Below are 20,236 nucleotides of genomic sequence, written 5' to 3'. Positions count from 1 at the left end.
CAGGAGTGGTCTGGTGCCAAAAGTCATGTCGCTTGACCAGCAAAGGAAAAAGGCTAAAAACAAACGAAAACAACTTAACATATACAACTCCATCTCTTTGGATGTTAAATCTGAGTTTTTCATCAAAAATAAAAGATGGAAGGTATGCCTTGGTATTGCCTTTGGTTAGGCATCTGAATCTTGGTTTCAGCTCAGGTCATGATCTCAGGGTGATGGAATCTAGCCCCAAAGCAGGCTTTGCACTCAGCAGGGATTCTGCTTAAGATTCTCTCCCCTTTCCCTTTACCCTTCCACCTGCTCTCTCTCCCACTCTCTCTCAAATAAATGAACAAATTAAAAAAAATAAAGATGGGTACAAGAAATAGATATTTTTGATATTATATAGGCTTCTATTTGTGTATATACATACATATATGTGTGCACCTGTCTTTCTGTTGATAGATGACAATTGGAATATAAGTGATGGCCTCAGTTTGTTTTGGATGGGCATAAATATGGTATGTGTTCATATGGGCCTATATTTATTCAAATCAGTATTTGTGTTGTGATCTCAATTTTTATTGTTTTTTTAAGATTATTTTTATTTTTATTTATTTATTTGACAGAGAGAAATCACAAGTAGGCAGAGAGGCAGGCAGAGAGAGAGAGGAAGAAGCAGGCTTCCTACTGAGCAAAAAGCCGGACACAGTACTTGATCTCAGAACCCCAATATCATGACCTGAGCTGAAGGCAGAGGCTTAACCCACTGAGCCACACAGGTGCCCTCAATTTTTGTTGGTTTAAAAACTAGAAAAAAATCTTAATTTTTTCCTATGTGCATCTATGTGCAATTATTTTCTAATGTGCATATACCCTTTCTCATGATTAAATAATGTTTTTCTTCTTTTCTTTGGTTTAGGTATAAGAAAAACTATAAATTAGCTAATGAATATTACTCCGAAACACCCTGTTTTATAAGAAATATATACTTTTGCCACTAGATTACAGATTATTACCCAAAGGAAATAAAAAAAAATACTCATTTATATTTTCTGAATATTTGATTCCTCACTTTTCCAGTGGAAAGTTTTTTATTCATCATTCTTTAAATTTGATGACTTGGAAACTTACCTTGATGAGCAAGTCTTTCTATGCTTGCCCCTGGTAGCTGAACACCACAGACAGATTGCATTTTGTTTTCATTTAGTCTCCTTTGGGACTGAAGTCTCTCATGCCTTTGCCCTCACACTTCTGTATACAAACATGTGATTAATCAGATTTCTAGTTCTGTATTTTCCCCTGTGACTGTTGCAACAATTTTAGCAAAGGCTGAATTTGAATTCTTTGCACTTGCATCACACAAATCATCTTTAGAAAGGTAAAATGATATTACAGTATGAGTCGTTGCTATCCTGAGTCTGTGGCATCTTCCTCCAGACATCTAATGAAATTTAAATGACCCTTTATTTCCTTGTTTTTATCTCAATTATTATTTATTTTATTAAATTCATAAATTTATTAAATAAGGATTTGTTAATAGTTATTTATTATTCATTCTTTTTATACTAGTTCTTTCACTTCCAAAACAATCTCTTCCCCTTTCCCAACTTAGAAGTATAACCGTTCTTTAATGGTTGTATTTTATACTTTGTTTTTGTGAAGCACATTTGATGTCATTCTTACAACCATGTTATCCAGCAGGATTTGAATTAATTTATGACTATAACACCCATATACTTAGCACCCTTTTCCTTGAATTATTTTTATTTCATTCAGATATGTGTCTTTTACTACACAATAAGCTCTTTAGAAATAATAGCTGGTCTTGGCTAAGTTCTGAGTAACCTGCAGCCCTAGCACCAAGACTGGCAGAAATAATGTCTAATTTAATATTAGTTGGTAAATATTTTAAGGGTTGGATGAATTCGTGGTGGAGAAGAGGAAATAAAGAGGTTTTGCAAACTATTTCAACTCATCTAGATCATACATGCATTTGTACATGAAGGAGGCTTTAGGGAACACCCTGGTTCTATTTTTCTTTCAATTTCTTTCAATTTCTTTCAATTTTTATTCATTTCAACTTTTACAAAGTTAAGAAATATTGGCGTGTAATTTTGTGTCCTCTCGAAATATTGTTAAAATAGCCATCTTACCAAAAGCGATCTACATATTCAATGAAATTCCTATCAAAATTCCAATGATGACTATCACTGTAATAGGTAAAACCACCTTAAAGTTTGTATGAACAAACAAAGGAAGACCTTAAAAAGCCAAAGCAATCTTGAGAAAACAGAAAAAACTGGAGAACAAAACACTTCCTGATTTCCAACTGACAATAATTTCAGTGTATGAGAGTGGAATATCTTTCCATTCATTTGTGTATGCTTCAACTTCTTTTATCAATATCTTATAGTTTTTAGTGTACAGTTTTCACCTCCTTAACTAAATTTATACTTAAGTATTTTATTTTTTCATGTTACTGTTAATGGCATTTTTTTTAAATTTGTCTAACAGATCATTGTTAGTATATAAAAAAGCAAGCAATTTTTTCTTTGTCGATTTTATATCCAGCAACTTTACTGATTTTTTATTGGTTCTGTTTTTTCCTGGAGTCTTTAGGATCCTGCAAATATAATATCATGTCATCTGCAAATAGAGACAATTGGACTTCTTCCTTTCCAATTTGGACACTTTTCTTTCTTAATTTTTGTGGTTAGGATTTTCACTATTGTTTTGAATAAAAGTGGTAAGGGTGGGCATCCTTATCTTGTTCTTCATGTGAAAGGGTAAGTTTCACCTTTGCACTGTTGAGTATTATGTTAGCTGTGGTCTTGTTATATGGGATCTTTGTTCATGTTGAGGTAATTTCCTTCTCTACCCAGTTTACGGAAAGTTTTATCACAAAAGGATATTGAATTTTGTCAGTTGTGCTTGCTGCATCTATTGAGATGATCATATGATTTTTATCTCTTGTTTTGTTAATCTAGTATAACATATTGACAGATTTAAGAATGTTGGACCATCCTTGTATCCCCAGACTAAATCACACTTGATTATGGATTATGATTCTTTTTGTTCACTGTTGAGTTTGGCTTGTGATTATACTGTGGAAACTTTTGCCACTATGTCCATCAGGGATATTGGCCTTTAATTTTCTTGTAGTGTCCTTGTTTGTTGCTGAATTTAAGGTAGTGATGGTCTCATAAAATGAGTTTGGAAATATTACTTCTTCTAATTTCTGGAAGAGTTTGAAAAGAACTATTTATTACATCTTAAAGTGTTTGGTAGAATTCACCAATGAAGACATCTTGGTCCTGAATTTTATTTTTGAGGAGACTTTAGATTACTGATTTAATCTCCTTAATAGCAATTGGTCTATTCAGATTTTCTATTTTTTTAAGATTTTTTTATTTTATTTATTTGACAGAGAGAGATCACAAGTAGACAGAGAGGCAGGCAGAGAGAGAGAGAGAGAGAGAGAGGGAAGCAGGCTCCCTGCTGAGCAGAGAACCGGATGCGGGACTCGATCCCAGGACCTGAGATCATGACCTGAGCCGAAGGCAGCGGCTTAACCCACTGAGCCACCCAGGCGCCCCCAGATTTTCTATTTTTGCATGATTCAGTCTTGGTCAGTTTTATGTCCTAGAAACTTATTTGTTTCTTCCAGGATGTCCAAATTGTTGACATATAATTATAATTATTCATGGTAAGCCATTATGATTCTTTATATTTGTGCGCTATTGATTGAAGTCTATCTTCTTTCAGTTATAATAATATTTATTTGAGTCTTCTCTCTTTAAATCTAGCTAAAGATTTGTTTGTTTTATTTCTCTTTCCAGAAAACCAGCTCTTAGTTTGATTGAACTTATTTATTTTCTTTGTAATGTCTCTTTCACTTCTTTAAGCTCTGATCTTTGTTAGTTCCTTCCTTGTACTAATGTTGGACTTTGTTTTTCTTTTCCAGTTTCTTGGCATGTTATGTTAGGCTGTTTATTTAAGACCTTTGTGGATTTTTTTTTCTTAATGTTAGCATTTATTACTATAATTTCCCACTTAGTACCATTTTTGCTTCATTCCCTAATTTTTGATATGTTGTGTTTCCATTTTTGTCTCAGGACACTTTTTGAGGTCTTTCTTGGTTTCCTCTTTAACCTGTTTATTCAAGAACAGAAATATGAACATGTTGAACATGTTCAGATTTCTGTTGAACATGTTGTTTAACCTTCATATACGTGTGAATTTTCCAGTTTTTGTCTTCTTTTTGATTTCTCGTTTCATACCAGTATGGTTGGCATAGATAATGTAAATGATTTTAAAATTCTTTGGCATTGGTGAACAGAAACACTTTTGACTTCAGAATCAGGTGGTCTGGGAACACATTCCTCAGGTGGCAATTGCAAAATTGGGTGCAGACGTGTACAAACCCCCCCTTTTTTTTTTTATGAGACATTGTTGACTTCAGGTCAGCAGGAGGGAGAGAGTGGGGGGCATGTCTACGGGCTTCTCTGGTGTATAGGGAGGATCCCAGTCAGCTCCTACTAGGATGCAAAACCAGAAGCCTGACCCACAGGCTTTTAAATTGTACAAATAGACCCTCTTCAGGGAAAGACTGAAAGATGGGCTCTTCTGTTATCCCTGCTCTGAGCCCCAGTATGATGGCTGCAGCTCTCATTTTATTTGCTATGGTCTTATGAATATTGTGATGTTAAGGCTCATTGGTCTTTGGAGTGAGGGAATTTGGAAGTCTATCCTTTTAGTGGGACTATTAAATGTTGGGAGACTAGATGTAAGACATAAACCATAAGCCAGGGGATCTCTCCCAACTGTGTGTCCCTATGCCAAGGGTGGGGTTTATGGCAAAGTTGTGTCTTAGCTTTTCCTTTGATTTAATGTGGGTGTTTTCTCATTTGCTCAATGAGATATTTTCTTGATTTCTTTTAGAGGGACTTGTACTATCTGTAGCTGTTAATTTGGGGTATCCATGGGAGGAGGAGAATTCGAGGCCTCGAATCACTTCAAAGTATCATCACTTCAAAGACCTCCTCTTTACTCCTAAAAGTCTCATGTGGACAATAATATTTACTATCTGTCATTGGGTATATGCGAGAAGGATGTGATACAGAGATTACAGAGGGAAGGGAATGATGAGGATTGACGTAGGCTGAAATACATCAAAACCTTTTGATACGATGTTCCCTATCTAGGTAAAAATAACAAGATGAAAGAGACATTGCAGACCATCTACACAAGTTTCTATCTGAGTTACAAATCCCCTAAAAATTGTCCCCTATAATGTGTTATGAAACCTCTCAAAATCCAGGCAAAGGAAGCCCACAATTAATAAATTAGTCAATTCTAAAATTTTATTTCTTCTAGTTCAAACTTACTAGATCTGATAAAACTGTCAATATGTAGATCAAATCAAGTTTTAGATGTTGTTAATGTATAAGTGTTGAAAGGGAGAGTGATGGGTTAACTAGATAACATATTTACATTTCCTGAATTACCAGCAATCTACTTCACCCAATTTTTTATGGACAATGTATTTCAAACAGTATTTTCTACTAAGCTGCCTCTTCTAAGTTACAATTTCAAAAAGAGTATGTATTAATTGAGAACATATGGTTCAGGTGGAAACACTTAAAGCCTTGTATTAAAAAAAAAAAAAAAAGATGTTCCATAGATTTTTTGTTGTTGTTGTTCCAACAAGATACGGTATGACAGGAAAGGGTCCCACAAATGCCCCTTTGAAAATTAAAGAATCTTCTTTGGTTTGTCTTTTCTGAAATGTTTTCATAGAAGTGTATTTCAAAACAGTTAACTAGAAAATTTAAGACATTCAATGGCTTTTTAAAAAAATATTTATTTATGTGAAGAGAAAGAGCACGCATGAGTGGGGGCAGTGTTATAGAGAGAGAATCTTCAAGCAGACTCCCCACTGTGTGTGGAACCCAAAAGGGGCTCTTTCTCACAACCCATGAGATCATGACCTGAGCCAAAACCAAGAGTTGGTTGTCCAAATAACTGAGACACCGGACACCCCTACATTCAATAGCTTTTAATTTCTATAGTTGTAATTGATAATTAAGAGTATCCTTGCATCTTATATGATCTTTCAAGTATATGCCATTCTCATGATGTCACAGAAAGCTAATTTAGTACTTTAACCATCAGAAAGTAGAGCACAGACAGATTAAATTGACAGATACCAAGCATTTGCATGGAAAAATGCTCTTTACTTCTGGTGTAATTAATCTGTAACTTTGTAGAGATCCATTACTTAGTATCCACAACCATTTTATATACTTTCTGAAGAATTATAAAATATATTTATTCAAGCCACATACCATACCTTCAGTTAATTGTTTTTGCCATTTCTTGTCTTTGGCACAATGCAGGTACTTTGGATAACAGGGATGGGATGTTCAGTCCTTGAACAAAGAAGGCTTACAATCTTATTTTGGAGGCAGTGATTTAACAAACCAAGCAATATTGAAACAATACTTAAAGGAGATGGTTATCTGTGAATGTAAAATGGGACATTGAATCAAAGCTAAGAAGAGGGAAAGATGGGAAGGAAACCTTCTTTGAGAAAGTGATGCAGGAATTCTTAATAATTTCAGCACAATGATGTAATTGACCCAGGCACTTTACATTGTTTTATCTAACCTATACCTGTTAGATTTTCTTAATTCCTAAGGGACAGAACTGCTACCCCTCAAGACCTCTGTAACTGTCAGACCCTCTGCCTAGAATCTTTTACTTTTCCCATTTTGCTTTTTTTTTTTTTTGAAATATCTGGGACTATATCATCATCTAGGTAAGCCTTTCTTTGCACACTAGTTTTTAACTTTTTTTTAAGATTTTTTTTTCATTTCTTCTTGATTTTTTTCCATTTTTTTCTAGATTGTTAACCCCTAGTTTTTACTTCATGACAGTTTTAAGACTTATTATGAACTATTTGAGTGCTTAGTTAATTAATGTTTGTTTATTCTTTTAGCTTATAAGATTCATTAGTTTGGAAACCCCTGGATTTATCATGAAATGCAATGTACCTAAATGAACAAAAAGTACTCACTGAGTACTCAATAATAAATCCAAGTAAACTTGTAATAATGCTTAAATGAAAAATAAGCAAGCAAATATTTGGCAAAATATATGGCCGGGATGTTTCGCACAAAGAAATAGTTTCATAAATAAATTAAAGAACATAGTGAAACATAACAGATGAGAGGAATTGTAGCTTTTTCTTATGGTTGAATTTTAGTACAGATACTTTCTTAAGTATTTGAGGAAATTATATTTTTCATAGATCATATTAAGTAGTTTTATGAAAATAATAATCACTTTCTGTGTGTGAGTGTATGTGTACACGCGGAATATAAATACTTAAAGCTATATTTTATTTCTCAGTTTTTCTAGGGCCCCTTTCACATCCTTGTTCCGTAGGCTATAAATCAGTGGGTTTAACATGGGAATCACAAGGGTGTAGAACAATGAGGTAATTTTGTCTTGATCAAGAGAGTAGGAAGAACTCGGCCGGAAATACATAAAGAGCATGGTTCCCTGGAAAACTGCAACAGCAGTTAGGTGGGAGGTGCAGGTGGAGAAAGCTTTGAACCTCCCCTCAGCAGAGTGGATCTTCAAGACTGATAAGATTATATAACAATAAGAGACAAGCACTCCTGAAATGGTACTCAGTTCAATGAATCCAAAAACGGTGAATATCGCTAACTCATTGACCTGTGTATCTGAGCAAGACAGCAATAGGAGAGGAGGCACATCACAGAAGAAATGATTAATCTCATTCGATCCACAGAAACATAAGCGGAATGTTAAAGTCGTGTGTAACAAGGCATCTGCTGTTCCCAGCATGTAAACCGCAGCCATGAGCAGGGAGCACAGTCTGTTGGACATGCTGGCTGTGTAGAGCAAGGGGTTGCTAATGGCCTTGTACCGATCAAAGGCCATCACCGCCAGCAGCAGACACTCAGAATCTGCAAAAGTACAGAAGATCAAGAACTGCAGAGCACAGCCCGTGATGGGAATTGATTTGTTTTGGGCGAATACATCCGCCAGCATCTTGGGCCCAATTGCTGTTGAATAACAGAGGTCGCAGAAGGAGAGATGGCTTAGAAAAAAGTACATGGGTGTGTTCAGCTGGGAATCCATTCTAATTAGAATAATCATTCCAAGATTTGCCAGGAGATTAATAAGGTAAATAACCAAAATTGTGGTGAATAGAGTCACTTTCATCCCAGGGTTATTGGTAATTCCCAAGAAAATGAATCCAGTCACGGAAGAACAATTTCCTTTGTCCATTCTTCTCTGTGCTTGTTCTAAACTGTTTCATAAATGGTCAGACAAGTGATAGATCAGGATTTGACTTCATTGGATACCCAAAACACTATCTCTAAGACAAAACATGGCCTTATATTACCTTCTTTATCCTCAGGAAAGAACCCAATGAGTGTCACTTTTAAAGAAACGTTGTGTCATGGAAAATCTAAAAAAAATCTGGGATAGAAAGTTAATAACCATGGATTCTAATTACATATGTCATTCCTGAGATGTATTACTTGTCTTGGCTTCTGTTGTCCAGCGTCAAGTAGTAGATCTGAATAAACTGAATGTTCATGTTCATTCTATATCTAAAATAATATGAAAGAAACTACAAAATTGTTGAGAAAATGCCAGAAGATACTGAACAATATGTGTTAGGCAAAAAAAAAAAAAAAATGGGAAAAAGGGGGTGGAATAGAGAAAGAGAAAGAAGGAAAGAAAGAGAGAGAGAGGGGAAGGAAAGAAGAAAGGATAGGAAGGGAGGAAGGAAGGGAGGAAGAAAGAAAGAAGGGAAGGAGGGAAGGAAGGAAGAAAAAGAAAAAAAATGAAAATTATTATAATGTTTGGTGTATGCTGACTTTACTGTTTACTGAAATATGAACAATTTTTAGAGATTATTTATGAGAAAGAGAGAGAGAGTGCTGAAAGGGAGAGTAAGAGGGAGAAGCAGACTCTCCACTGAGTAGACAGCCCCGTGTGGTGTTCCATCTTAGGACCAAGGGATCATGACCTGAGCTGAAGGCAGATGCTTAACTGACAGACCCCCCCAGGAGCCCCTGAACATGTTTTGTACAATATTCTATCACTCATGCTCATCGATGTGCCATGGCATTTAGAATCCATTTGTATTGTTGACCTTTGCTATAGGACAAACCCTTGAAAGACAAAGAGAGGCCATAAAAAGAAGGGAAACAACAAACTAACAGGTATAAATTTGCATATCTTTGGGTTTTAAGTTGTCTTTTCCATTAAAATTAAAAAAAAAAAAAAAGGAAGAAGAGGGATGCCTGGGTGGCTCAGTCAGTTGAAAAACTGCCTTCACCTCAGATCACAGTCCTGGAGTCCCAGGATTGAGTTCCACAGGGACTCTGCTCAACAGGAAGTCTCCTTCTCCCTCTGACCCTCTCCCTTCTCATGCTCTTTCTCTTTCACTGTCTATCTCTCAAATAAATAAATAAAATCTTAATAAAATATAAAGGAAGAAGAAAAATAAATGTTTCTGAGATAGATGGTCTCCTTTCTTGTGTTTATATACAGATTTTGTACATATGTGTCTATTGATATATGAAAACTGTAGCATCAGCTGGTCTCATTTTTATTTTTCTAGACTTAAATACTACAATATGTGGTTTATATGGACTGGGTTTTATTTGTAACATGTTATCTCTTTTATTTTTGATACAACTAGAGCCAATCTTAAGTTTACATGTCCAATATCACCTGCACAGTGATAAAAAGATGGTGTACCTACTGACCTTGGTTAAAATATAAATAAGTAAAACCTTTACTATCCTATACAAATGACAAATGAGGTCAAATCCACACAGGTCTAATAAAGAAATATGATTGTTTGGATGATAGGTTATGTAATTTATTTAACTTAGTTAAGCAGGTATAAAATGAATCATTTATAAATTCCTTAATATTGGATTCCTCATTTTTGCCCCCACCCAAAGGAAAGTGTCTTACGACCTATATTTTTTTAATTTAGTTGTTTAGAAACTTACCTGAAATGAGCACCTTTCTGTTCTTATTTCTGGCACAGGGATGATAAACAGCATTTTATTTCTACCTGGTGACTGTTGGGACTTTGATCTCTAAAGACCCTGCCTTCACTCCTCTGGGTTATGGGAATGTGATTAATTAGATTTCTGCTTCTATATTTTCCCCCATGACTATTGCATTAAATGCTAACCTTTCAATTCTTCACTCTGTCCATACCAAACTGATCAATGTCAACAATTTACGAGAATTTATCCTAAGGCTATGCTCATGGCCATGAATCTACACACTCTTCCAGTGAAACCAGATACCTAATTAAATTCAAATAGATTTTCTACTTGATAATCTGTATTGCCTTCTCATTGTTCACTCTGTTTCTTCCATTTCTGAAATATCCCCTTTACCTCCCATTGAGAGGTATGATAATCTGACATACTGCTTTTTTCATTAGTCATTGTTTGTTTCCTTTCTCTCAAGTACATGTCAACCATTTCAATGTTTGTCTTTTGGTTTTTGTTTTTTCTTTTTTTTTCACTGTATGGAGGTGCAAAACTTTTCCCTTCTTGTAAGTTCTTTCAGCAGCCTCATAATTAAATTAACATAAGACAGATTAATAGGAGAAAACAAATTTCATTTCAGACATATGTGAGCCCATAAAAAAATCTGAGACTCAAACAAGTGACCAAATCAGTCAGCTTTTATACCTTTTAGAAAGGAAATGATAAATTTGTGAAGAACTGACAAGACAAAGAGGTTTGTCCTTGGGGTAGTAAATTAATAAGGTTTTTATTTATACAGGCTTCTTGGCCCTAAATTTCCTCTCTCTGGTCATAAGGATACCACTTCCTGGTACAGAAAGTGTACTTTTCACCTGGGAGACTAATTTTCTGCTTTCAGAAGCATATACCACTCTCTTTCCACTTTAAAACATCTATACCTAGTACATTCTTTACCAAATTATTTGTCTTACCAATTTATATTTGTGTCTTTCTACACTCCTACAATCCATAGTAAAGGATATGCATGAGTGATGACTCAGTAAATGTGTGGTATTAAATATTTCCCTGTTGTTAGTAGATTTGTTCCACAAAGGGGAGAAATAAACCACCTTTCTACTTCTATAGTTCACATGTATAAAAATGAACTTCTATTTATTTTTTTTAAGATTTTATTAATTTATTTGACAATGAGAGAGCACAAGTGGAGGAGGGGCAGAAGGAGCAGGGCAAGCAGACTCCCTATTGAACAGGATTCCCCACATGGGGCTCCATATCAGGGCCCCGGGGTCATGACCTGAGCCAAAGTCAGATGCTTAACTGATTGAGGCACCCAAGCACCCAATGCGATAAACTTTTGTTAAAAAAATGTAACAATGTTCTTAAAACAAAGCCAACGTCTATTTATTAAAAAGAAGTTTTGTGTGCTATTATTTGTGGCAACACTTTGAGAACTGAGAGATACTGAAATGTGAATTTGGTGTCTACCCTAATCCTTCCCGTACAGATATTAATGTAATGCTTCACCTTCTTGTATCCTGGTTACCCTTGTTGGGTCACTGACTCATTTGGACTTCTTCATTGGGACTGAGAGCTAAATCCTATGTTGCCATAATTCTGCCCTATAAAATGTTTCTATTCTGTTTTCTATAAATGTGCCTTTAAGCATCTCTCTATTTGCCAATAGGTTGGTGATGCATAAAGTACGGATTTTCCGTGGTTTTCATATATTATTTAACTTATCCATATATACCATCATATATTTCTAATATTATTTTGTGTTTCCTGAGCTGTCTTTGCCAACCTCATTACACAGATACTGAAAGTGAGATCCAGATGTAATCAGTAAAATTCTGGACTTTCATAGCATTATGTTCTTAAGACTCAGAGAACTTGCCCATAATAGTTTCCTGACTACAGTGTAACGAACTGCAGGGCAATATGTTAAGTGAGCTGAGACAGACTGAAAAAGAGAGATACCCTTATGATATGCTTATACGTCTAATCCAAAAAAGCCAAACTCACAGAAACTTATAGAGTGTAGAATGGTGGTTACCGGGGCAAGAATTAGGTGGGGAATTTGGGAGATGTTGGTCAAAGGGTACACACTTGCAGTTATACGACAACTAAATTCTTGGGGTGCCTGGGTTGCTCAGTCATTAAGTGTCTGCCTTTGGCTCAGGTCATGATCTCAGGGTCCTGGGATGGAGTCTCTCATCAGGTTCCCTGCTCAGTGGGAAGCCTGCTTCTCCCTCTTCCTCTGCTGCTCCCACACTAATGTTCTCTCTCTCTCTCTGTCAAATAAATAAATAAAATCTTAAAAAGATAAGGGACTAAATTCTGAAGACCTAATGCACAATATTGTGTTTATAGTTACAATATTGTATGGGATACTTCAGAGTTGCTAAGAGACTAGATCTTAAATGGCTCAGCTGGTTAAGCAAGAGGCTCTTGATTTCTGCTCAGGTTGTGGTCTCAGAGTCATGATTTCAGCACCCTGAGATTGACCCCCATCTCCAGTTCTGCCCTCACTGGGGAGTCTGCTGGGGTTTCCCTATACCACTCTCTCTGCTCTCTCCCTCTGCACTCTCGCTTTCTCTCTTTCTCAAAAAAATATAATAAATCTTTTTTTTTTTTTAAACCACACACTTAGCAAAGTAGTGAGTATTAGTGCTGTGTTAGCAAATTTTGCTAACCAGCTTTCCACAGTACAGAACTAATTGCTTTTATCATTATGCATATAACTTTTTGTTTGTTTTTTTAAGATTTTTATTTATTTATTTGACAGAGAGAGATCACAAGTAAGCAGAGAGGCAGGCAGAGAGAGAGGAGGAAGCAGGCTCCCTGCTGAGCAGAGAGCCCGATGCAGGGCTCAATCCCAGGACCCTGGGATCACAACCTGAGCTGAAGGCAAAGGCTTTAACCCACTGAGCCGAAGGCAAAGGCTTTAACCCACTGAGCCACCCAGGTGCCCCATATGCATATAACTTACTCTGGATTCACTGGCTATGCCTATGTTTAGAGATGTCAGCGCCTCTGCAGAAGTAATGAACTAAGATGAAGGCATGGACCTATATTATTGACTCATTACATGCAGACATTGATAATGTCTTACTGGGACAGTTATATCTGCCACCAACTGGTAGTAGGTACACTATGAGAATCATATGAGTTACGGACATAGACAGTGAAGGGAATGAGGGGGATTGGATTATCTAAATTAACATAATTTATTTTGATTTAACTTTCTCTGAATTTCTCTGGAAAGTCAAGAGAGATTTCTGTAATGAACTTTTGCAGGTCATTTGCCCAACCTCCTATTTCAGTCTTGAATTCCCTTGTTTCCAGAAGTGGTTACTTGTCTTCCACTCTCACAAACTTAGGCACAGGGATTTCACGAATTTTATAGATCTGTCTATTCCATTTTTGACACTCTCTTATTGAACTTAAAATGCCTCATTTGATACACTTCCTCTCCTTCTTTTTAGTTCACACATTAGACTAAGACTTGCTTATAGGAGCCAAGATGCAGATCAAATCTGAGCTTAAACGCATTCCAGTTGTCTCAGGGAAAAGCAATGTGCTAGAAGCTGGGCTTCTTTATGCTTCTGACATTGACACCCACTGTATTTCAACTTCAGTCTGATTAAATCATGTTCCTGCCATGTTGTTCCTTATGACAACACCTAATTTATAGGTTAAATGTCCAAATATGGGACATCTGGGTGGCTCAGTCAGTTAAGCATCTGCCTTCAGCTCAGGTCATGATCCTGGGGTCCTGGGATTGAGCCCCACTTTGGGCTCCATGCTCCGTGGGGAGCCTGCTTCTCCCTCTCCCACTCTCCCCCTTCTAGAGCTCTCTCTCTCTGTCAGAAAAATATAATAATAAAAATAAAAAAATTCCAGATACTATTAGCTAATTGAGAGGATATTTTGACAAAAGGAAACAGAAACATCCCCCATTTATTTGTTTGTTTGTTTGCTTGTTTTCCTACTTCTACACCTCCTGCTACTACGTCTCAAAATCGCTGAAAGAATTTCACGCTGGACAACAGAGGAGTCTCCTTGTCCCACTTGGGCTTTACTGGCAATCTGAAAGATTTTCACCAAAACCTTCCACAATGGCACCTCAGTAGCCTTAGACATTGAATGAATTTTAGCTTGTGCAATTGTAGCAAACATTTAAGAGTGCCCTGTATTCCCTTTTTTTTAAGAATTATTTATCCATTGTGTGTGTGTGGTGGGGGGGGGCGAGTGCTGAGGGAGAGGAAGAGAGTGAATCCCAAGCAACTCTGTGCTGATCGTGGGACAGATGTTGGGCTCAATCACATGACCCATGAGATCACAACCTGAGCTGAAACCAAGAGTCAGACAGACGCTTAATGGACTGAGCCAGCCAGGCATCCCAAAAAGTGCCCTATATTTTTGTATGGTCCTCCAAATGCATGCCCTTATCCCTGTTTACTAAACAAGACACTTCATTGATTTTGATGCAGGCAGGCTGCCTCCAAGCACCCAGAAGATCCTGCAGGACCAGCCTGTAAGGCCTATTTTATATTTTATTTTAGCCAGAGGCTTCCATTGAGGTTAAACAATAGCTTTGTTGTTTAACCCTTAAACTGTCCCTGCTCCCCTTCCCCCAGGGGACTTAAAAACAAGTCCCGGAAACCAGCTCCAGGTGTGGAGGCCAAGAAAAATAAGGCTGTACCCACCTTGAGTCTAGCCCTGACATAAGTCCAGCCATCTTGGCAAAGCAAAAGCTGGCACCTTGCACTGTAAGAGTGGGTTAGCATAAGAATGGCCATCCTGAAGGCCGGGAACCCGTTTTACTGAGCATGCCTAACAGACCGACACTGTATACCTGACTTGAGATAAGAGGAACTAGCTAAAACCTGAAAAAAACAACTTAATCATATACCACCAGGTTGGTTAGGTGGTGGCGCCACAGGGACCAGGTGTTAAAAAAAAAAAAAAATAGTTAACTTGCAGAGATCACAATCCTGCAAGACAAGAGTCTCCCTTGGTTTACAAATGTGCTAGTGATTTACAACAAAGAAGCCATCTTCTCAATAGCCCAATTTCCAGAGACAAATAGCTCAGTTCCTTGAGGCCTGGTGTCCCCCTCCCCACCATAAAACAGAAGGAGGCAGAGGCAGAAGGAAATGGAAATAAAGTTTAATTTCTTCTAAACCTAAATCTTACTTAACTGCCAGGATGGCACCAGGGTGACGCCAGGGTGGCAAAAAGTTAAACAAAGTTAAACCGTCAAAGTGTGACTATAGCTATGAAAAAAGTGCCTTGAAAATGCTATATAAATCCTTGGCTCTGAGAACTCGGGGTCCTTGTTGAAACCCGCTGCGCTGGGCAGATACTTGGACCCCAGCTAGCTGGAAATAAACCTCGCTGTGTGACTTGCATTATCGAGAGTGTTCTCTGTCTAATTGAGGGATGGTCGACTCCGTAACCTAACAAGCCAAAGGAGTCTTTGGTTTCACACAGGAAAGAAATCAAACCTGAGCCAACAGGAGGTAAAAGCAGACTTTACTGGAGATATATATAGAGAGATACAGATGGAGCATCCAGGAGACTTGGAAAAGGAAAAAGGGAGCCTTGTCTTTGGGGTGTGGGGGTTTTAGTGGTGATTGTGGTCTGGTGCACATGTCGTCTCAGGCAACATGAACTGGTCAGATGGATGGAGTCTAGGGTGTTTTTCCTAAGTCAGTCATTCCCAGAAGCCAGGGGTCTTGGCCCTGAGATAGGGACAGTGGTCTGGAATAGGCACACGATGGCTCTGTTAGTCATTCTCTATATATCATCCACTGTGCCGGCAGACTCCAGTGACATCTCTACATCTGTGTCCCTTACAAGGAGGACAAATGCTATTCATACTACCAGGCATGTGGAGAGTGGGGTGGCGTGTAGGGGCTAGAAGAATAGAAGTCAGGGAAAAAAAAAAAAAAAAACAAAAAAAAAAAACGAAAAGATGTCCAGCTTTTTCTCTTACAGGGTCCCTTCAGGTTCCCGCGTCTCAATTTGATTATCAGCAAACCAGAGCAAAGCCGAGTTAAGTTGTCAAATACCTCATAAACACCCAAATAAGCGCTCTTTGGTAACATTATTTTCCAAATAATTTGTATGTCTTTCACCTTCCCTTACACGTGGCACGCACAACTAACTTTATGTGCTTACATATATGATGCAAAAATATATTTGAGGCACATACTTGAACCCAGTGTTTTATTTTGCCTCCATGAATTTAACAAAAATTAACTTTTTTTGATATTCCTTTCTTTCTTTACCTGGATGGTATGGTGGTGTTGAGTAACGAAACAAAAATGCACAGTTGTTAAACTCTGAAATTCATCATCCAACATTGAGGGGAATGTCACGGATTCGACAATGCTGTGAGGCACATGGTGGTATGTGAACCAAGCTTAGTAAGTGCTGGAGGGAAGGAACGCCTGTGGAGGAAATGACTGAGCTGTGAATTGCAGCACTATAATCCAGCCACACTGGTTGTCTTTAAATTCCACAGAGGACTTGGTCCTGCCTCCCTCAGGACCCTCTAATAGCTGATCCATCAGCATAGAATGCTTTCTCTACCTACCTGCATCCATCTGGCTATTCCCTACATATCCTTAAGATCCCATATTAATTGTCTGCATTTGCAAGAAGTTCTTTTTAACTTCTGTTTTGTTTTGGGAGGCAAATTAATGCTCAGAGTGTTAGTTTGTCTTTGCACACACACAAGTCCTCCATGGGAACTTTCCTAGCCTATAGCACATACAACAATGTCTTTTAATAAGACAATAAAGGAATTACATACTCCAGTCAATGATAGAGTAATTGCACTAGGGCTCCAGGCAGGGGAAGGAATGAAGTCCAGATTTAGTTTAAGCAGACTTTTCTAGGAGTTGGTACCCAGGAGAGATGTTTTAGTGAACCCAGAGCTGATGTCCAGCTCCCAGGGCAAAAATAAAAGCCCCCTACTGCTAAAGGGCGTTGCTAGGGAACGACAAATCAGCTGATGAGCAGGATGATCTTCACAGGCTGCTACCTGGCTCTCTGCTACCACCACTGCCAGTAGAAGAGTCACCTTTACCAGGCAGGAGCTAATTGCTCCAAGGTCATTGGAGAGCTAAGTATAGTCAACATGCAATTTCCATTGGGCTCAGGTGTGCAACAGAGTGATTCTACACATTACTCAGGGCTCACCGTAAGTGTGTTCCTCATCTGTTGCCAACAGTGTTATTGTAATTTTATTGACTATATTATCTGTACTGTACTTTTCAATCTCTGTGACATAGTTTATAACTGGAAGTTTGTGCCTCTTAATCCCCTTCACCAATGTTGCCCAGCTCTGCATCCCACAACCCCTTTGGGAAACAGTAGTTTGTTTTGTGTATTTCTTCTTTTTGTTTGCTTGTTTATTCATTTGTTTTTTTTATTTTGTTTTGTTTTTCTTTTGTTTATATCCCACGTGTAAGTGAATTCATATGGTATTTGTCTTTCTCTGTCTGACTTATTTTACTTAGCATAAAATCCTCTAGGTCTGTCCATGTCTGCAAATGGCAAGATGTCATTCTGTGTTATGACTGAATAATATTCCACTTCATGTATCTATATCTATCCTATGCCTTCTTTATCCGTTTGTCTATTAATAGACACTGGCTAGATTTCATATTTTGTTTATTGTAAATAGCACTACAGTAAACATAGAAGTGCATATTGTAGCCTTGTCCAGACAGTACACTCTCAGGGAATCCTCACAAGTCTCAGTACTTATAGTCTAAGTGCCCCTTTGCCAAAGTTGATTCTTCATGTGTTTTTTGTAACATACCCCCTGAGCAGTTGAGCTACTGAGTTATTATAAGTGAAAACAGATGATGTAACCTAATCATAGAAGACATATTTCATTCTTACATGAAAACAGCATTTTTCTTTACTTTGTTATGATTTTTTTTTTTTTTTTGAGTGAGAGAGAGCTCATTTACGAGGAGAGGCAAAATGGTGAAAGAGAGAAACTCGAGCAGACTCTGTGCTGACCACAGAGCCCAATGCAGAACTCAACCTCACCATCCTGAGATCATGATCTGAGCTGAAACCAGGAGTCAGATGCCCAACAGAATGAGTCACCTAGGTGTCCCCAGCTTTGCTCTAAAAAACAATTTTATTTTGTCAGAAACAAGTAAATTTGTCAACTCAAACAACAATTTCTTTCACTGGATTTGAACAACGTACTTTGGATTTATACTATTTAGTATTTTTTTTAACATTATGGGTAATTATAGTTCATTATAAATAATTTAGTGTTACTTAATTAAATTATAATTTACATTAGGCAATAATATTTATTAGTACATTAACCACCAGATTCATCATGAAATTCAGAACACATAAAGATACTTAGAAAAGACTCAATAACATTTAGAAAATCCAGTTCATGCACAAATGAAAGATTGAGGAAAAGAAATTTCACAAAGTTGGAGTCTAGAAATTTCCCACAAATAAGGAGTACCAAATATAAATTCAAGATATAAAACGAAACTTAGGGAATGATATATTATGGCATGATTGGTAAATGTATAAATACTCACTGAATCACACCACAGTCAACACGATTTTGATTTCCATGAATTATAATGTAAGATTGGGAGAAAAATATATACATGTATGTTTTCAATGAAACCACTTTTTACTTTTAAGGTTTTTCAGGGCATCTTTCACATCCTTGTTCCGTAGGCTATAAATCAGAGGGTTTAGCATGGGAATCACAAGGGAGTAAAACAATGAAATAATTTTGTCTTGATCAAGAGAGTAGGAAGAACTTGGTCGGAAATACATAAAGAGCAGAGTTCCCTGGAAAATCGCAACAGCAGTTAAGTGGGAGGTGCAGGTGGAGAAAGCTTTGAACCTCCCCTCAGCAGAGTGGATCTTTATCACTGCAAGGATGATATAGCAGTAAGACACAAAGAGCCCTGAAAGAGTAATCAGTTCAATGAAGCCAAAAATGGTGAATATCACTAACTCATTAACCTGTATGTCTGAGCAAGACAACACGAGGAGAGGTACGACATCACAGAAGAAATGGTTAATCACATTAGACCCACAGAAACATAACCGGAATGTGAGTATGGTATTTACTGAAGCATCCACAATTGCCACCATGTAAACCCCAGCCATGAGCAAGGAGCACAGTCTGCTGGACATGCTGACTGTGTAGAGCAAGGGGTTGCTAATGGCTTTGTACCGGTCAAAGGCCATCACTGCCAGCAGCAGACACTCAGAATCTACAAAGGTACAGAACACCAACCATTGCAGAGCACAGCCATAGAAGGGAATTGACTTGTTCTTGGCAATGAAGCCTACCAGCATCCTGGGTCCAACTGCTGTAGAGTAACAGAGGTCACTGAAGGAGAGATGGCTGAGGAAGAAATACATGGGTGTGTGAAGGTGGGAATCCACTCTGATTAAAATGATCATCCCCAGGTTTGCAACAAGAATGATAAGATAGACAATAAGAAATGTGATAAACAGAGTCATTTTAACTCCAGGGTCATTGCTAATTCCCAAGAGAAGGAATTCATTCACAGAAGAGCAATTTTTTCCATCCATTCCTCTTAATTCTTCCAAAATGCTACAGAAATGATCAAGAAATAGTAGACAAAGTACTAAGTCTTCTTGACCCACTCAGAAAAGTATCATCTATAAAGCAAAAAGGATTTATTTCAGCACATCATATTCTTTATGGACTTATTCTTCAGGCAGTCCAGACAAGTTTCACTGTTAGTTTGATGACAGAAGTTAAAGTGTTTGGGATCGGACTTAGAGAAAGTTTGATTCCAAATTTGGAGATTGTTCTTAAGGTATATGATCCGTGCACTTGCATTGCTTTATCCCAGTGGTCAATCATGAATGAAAGCCCATTACAATGTACAATGTATGTACAATGTACATACATTACAATGGAATGTATGAAAGCATACATTTCATTGCATGAAATGAATACCTCAATTAAAAACAAGTTTGTAATATGCATTCTTATATTTTAAAAATAAATATCTAATTGACCATAAAGTGATTACACTTACTGAGTACTTCAAGAATCATGATCTGTTTAAGCCTCTGTATTAAGTTCAGAAACAATAAACATCTCTCTGATCTAAGATTAATGAGTGATATATGTTTGTGACAGT

At 37.3% G+C, this 20,236-nt stretch overlaps 2 protein-coding genes across 2 annotated transcripts; both read right to left on the bottom strand.

Moving 5' to 3' along the window:
• Positions 1-7,374: 7,374 nt before the first annotated feature.
• LOC123949610 (olfactory receptor 5W2-like) lies at positions 7,375-8,304 on the bottom strand. Its single transcript, XM_046017158.1, has one exon. It carries the CDS (start codon positions 8,299-8,301, stop codon positions 7,375-7,377), a length of 927 nt encoding a protein of 308 aa, XP_045873114.1. The 5' UTR covers positions 8,302-8,304.
• A 10,415-nt stretch (positions 8,305-18,719) lies between these two features.
• On the bottom strand, positions 18,720-19,655 carry LOC123949678 (olfactory receptor-like protein OLF2). The gene has a single exon (XM_046017247.1). It carries the CDS (start codon positions 19,653-19,655, stop codon positions 18,720-18,722), a length of 936 nt encoding a protein of 311 aa, XP_045873203.1.
• Between the last annotated feature and the right edge of the window lie 581 nt (positions 19,656-20,236).

Source organism: Meles meles, chromosome 8, assembly GCF_922984935.1.
Source record: "Meles meles chromosome 8, mMelMel3.1 paternal haplotype, whole genome shotgun sequence".
NCBI classification, from domain to species: Eukaryota; Metazoa; Chordata; class Mammalia; order Carnivora; family Mustelidae; genus Meles; species Meles meles.
Note: the sequence above shows the minus strand (reverse complement) of the source record. Positions and strands in the feature narration are given on the sequence as shown.

Bases quoted from the DNA above. Each gene is read 5' to 3' on its own strand.
- LOC123949610 (XM_046017158.1), bottom strand. From the start codon at position 8,301: ATGGACAAAGGAAATTGTTCTTCCGTGACTGGATTCATTTTCTTGGGA.
- LOC123949678 (XM_046017247.1), bottom strand. From the start codon at position 19,655: ATGGATGGAAAAAATTGCTCTTCTGTGAATGAATTCCTTCTCTTGGGA.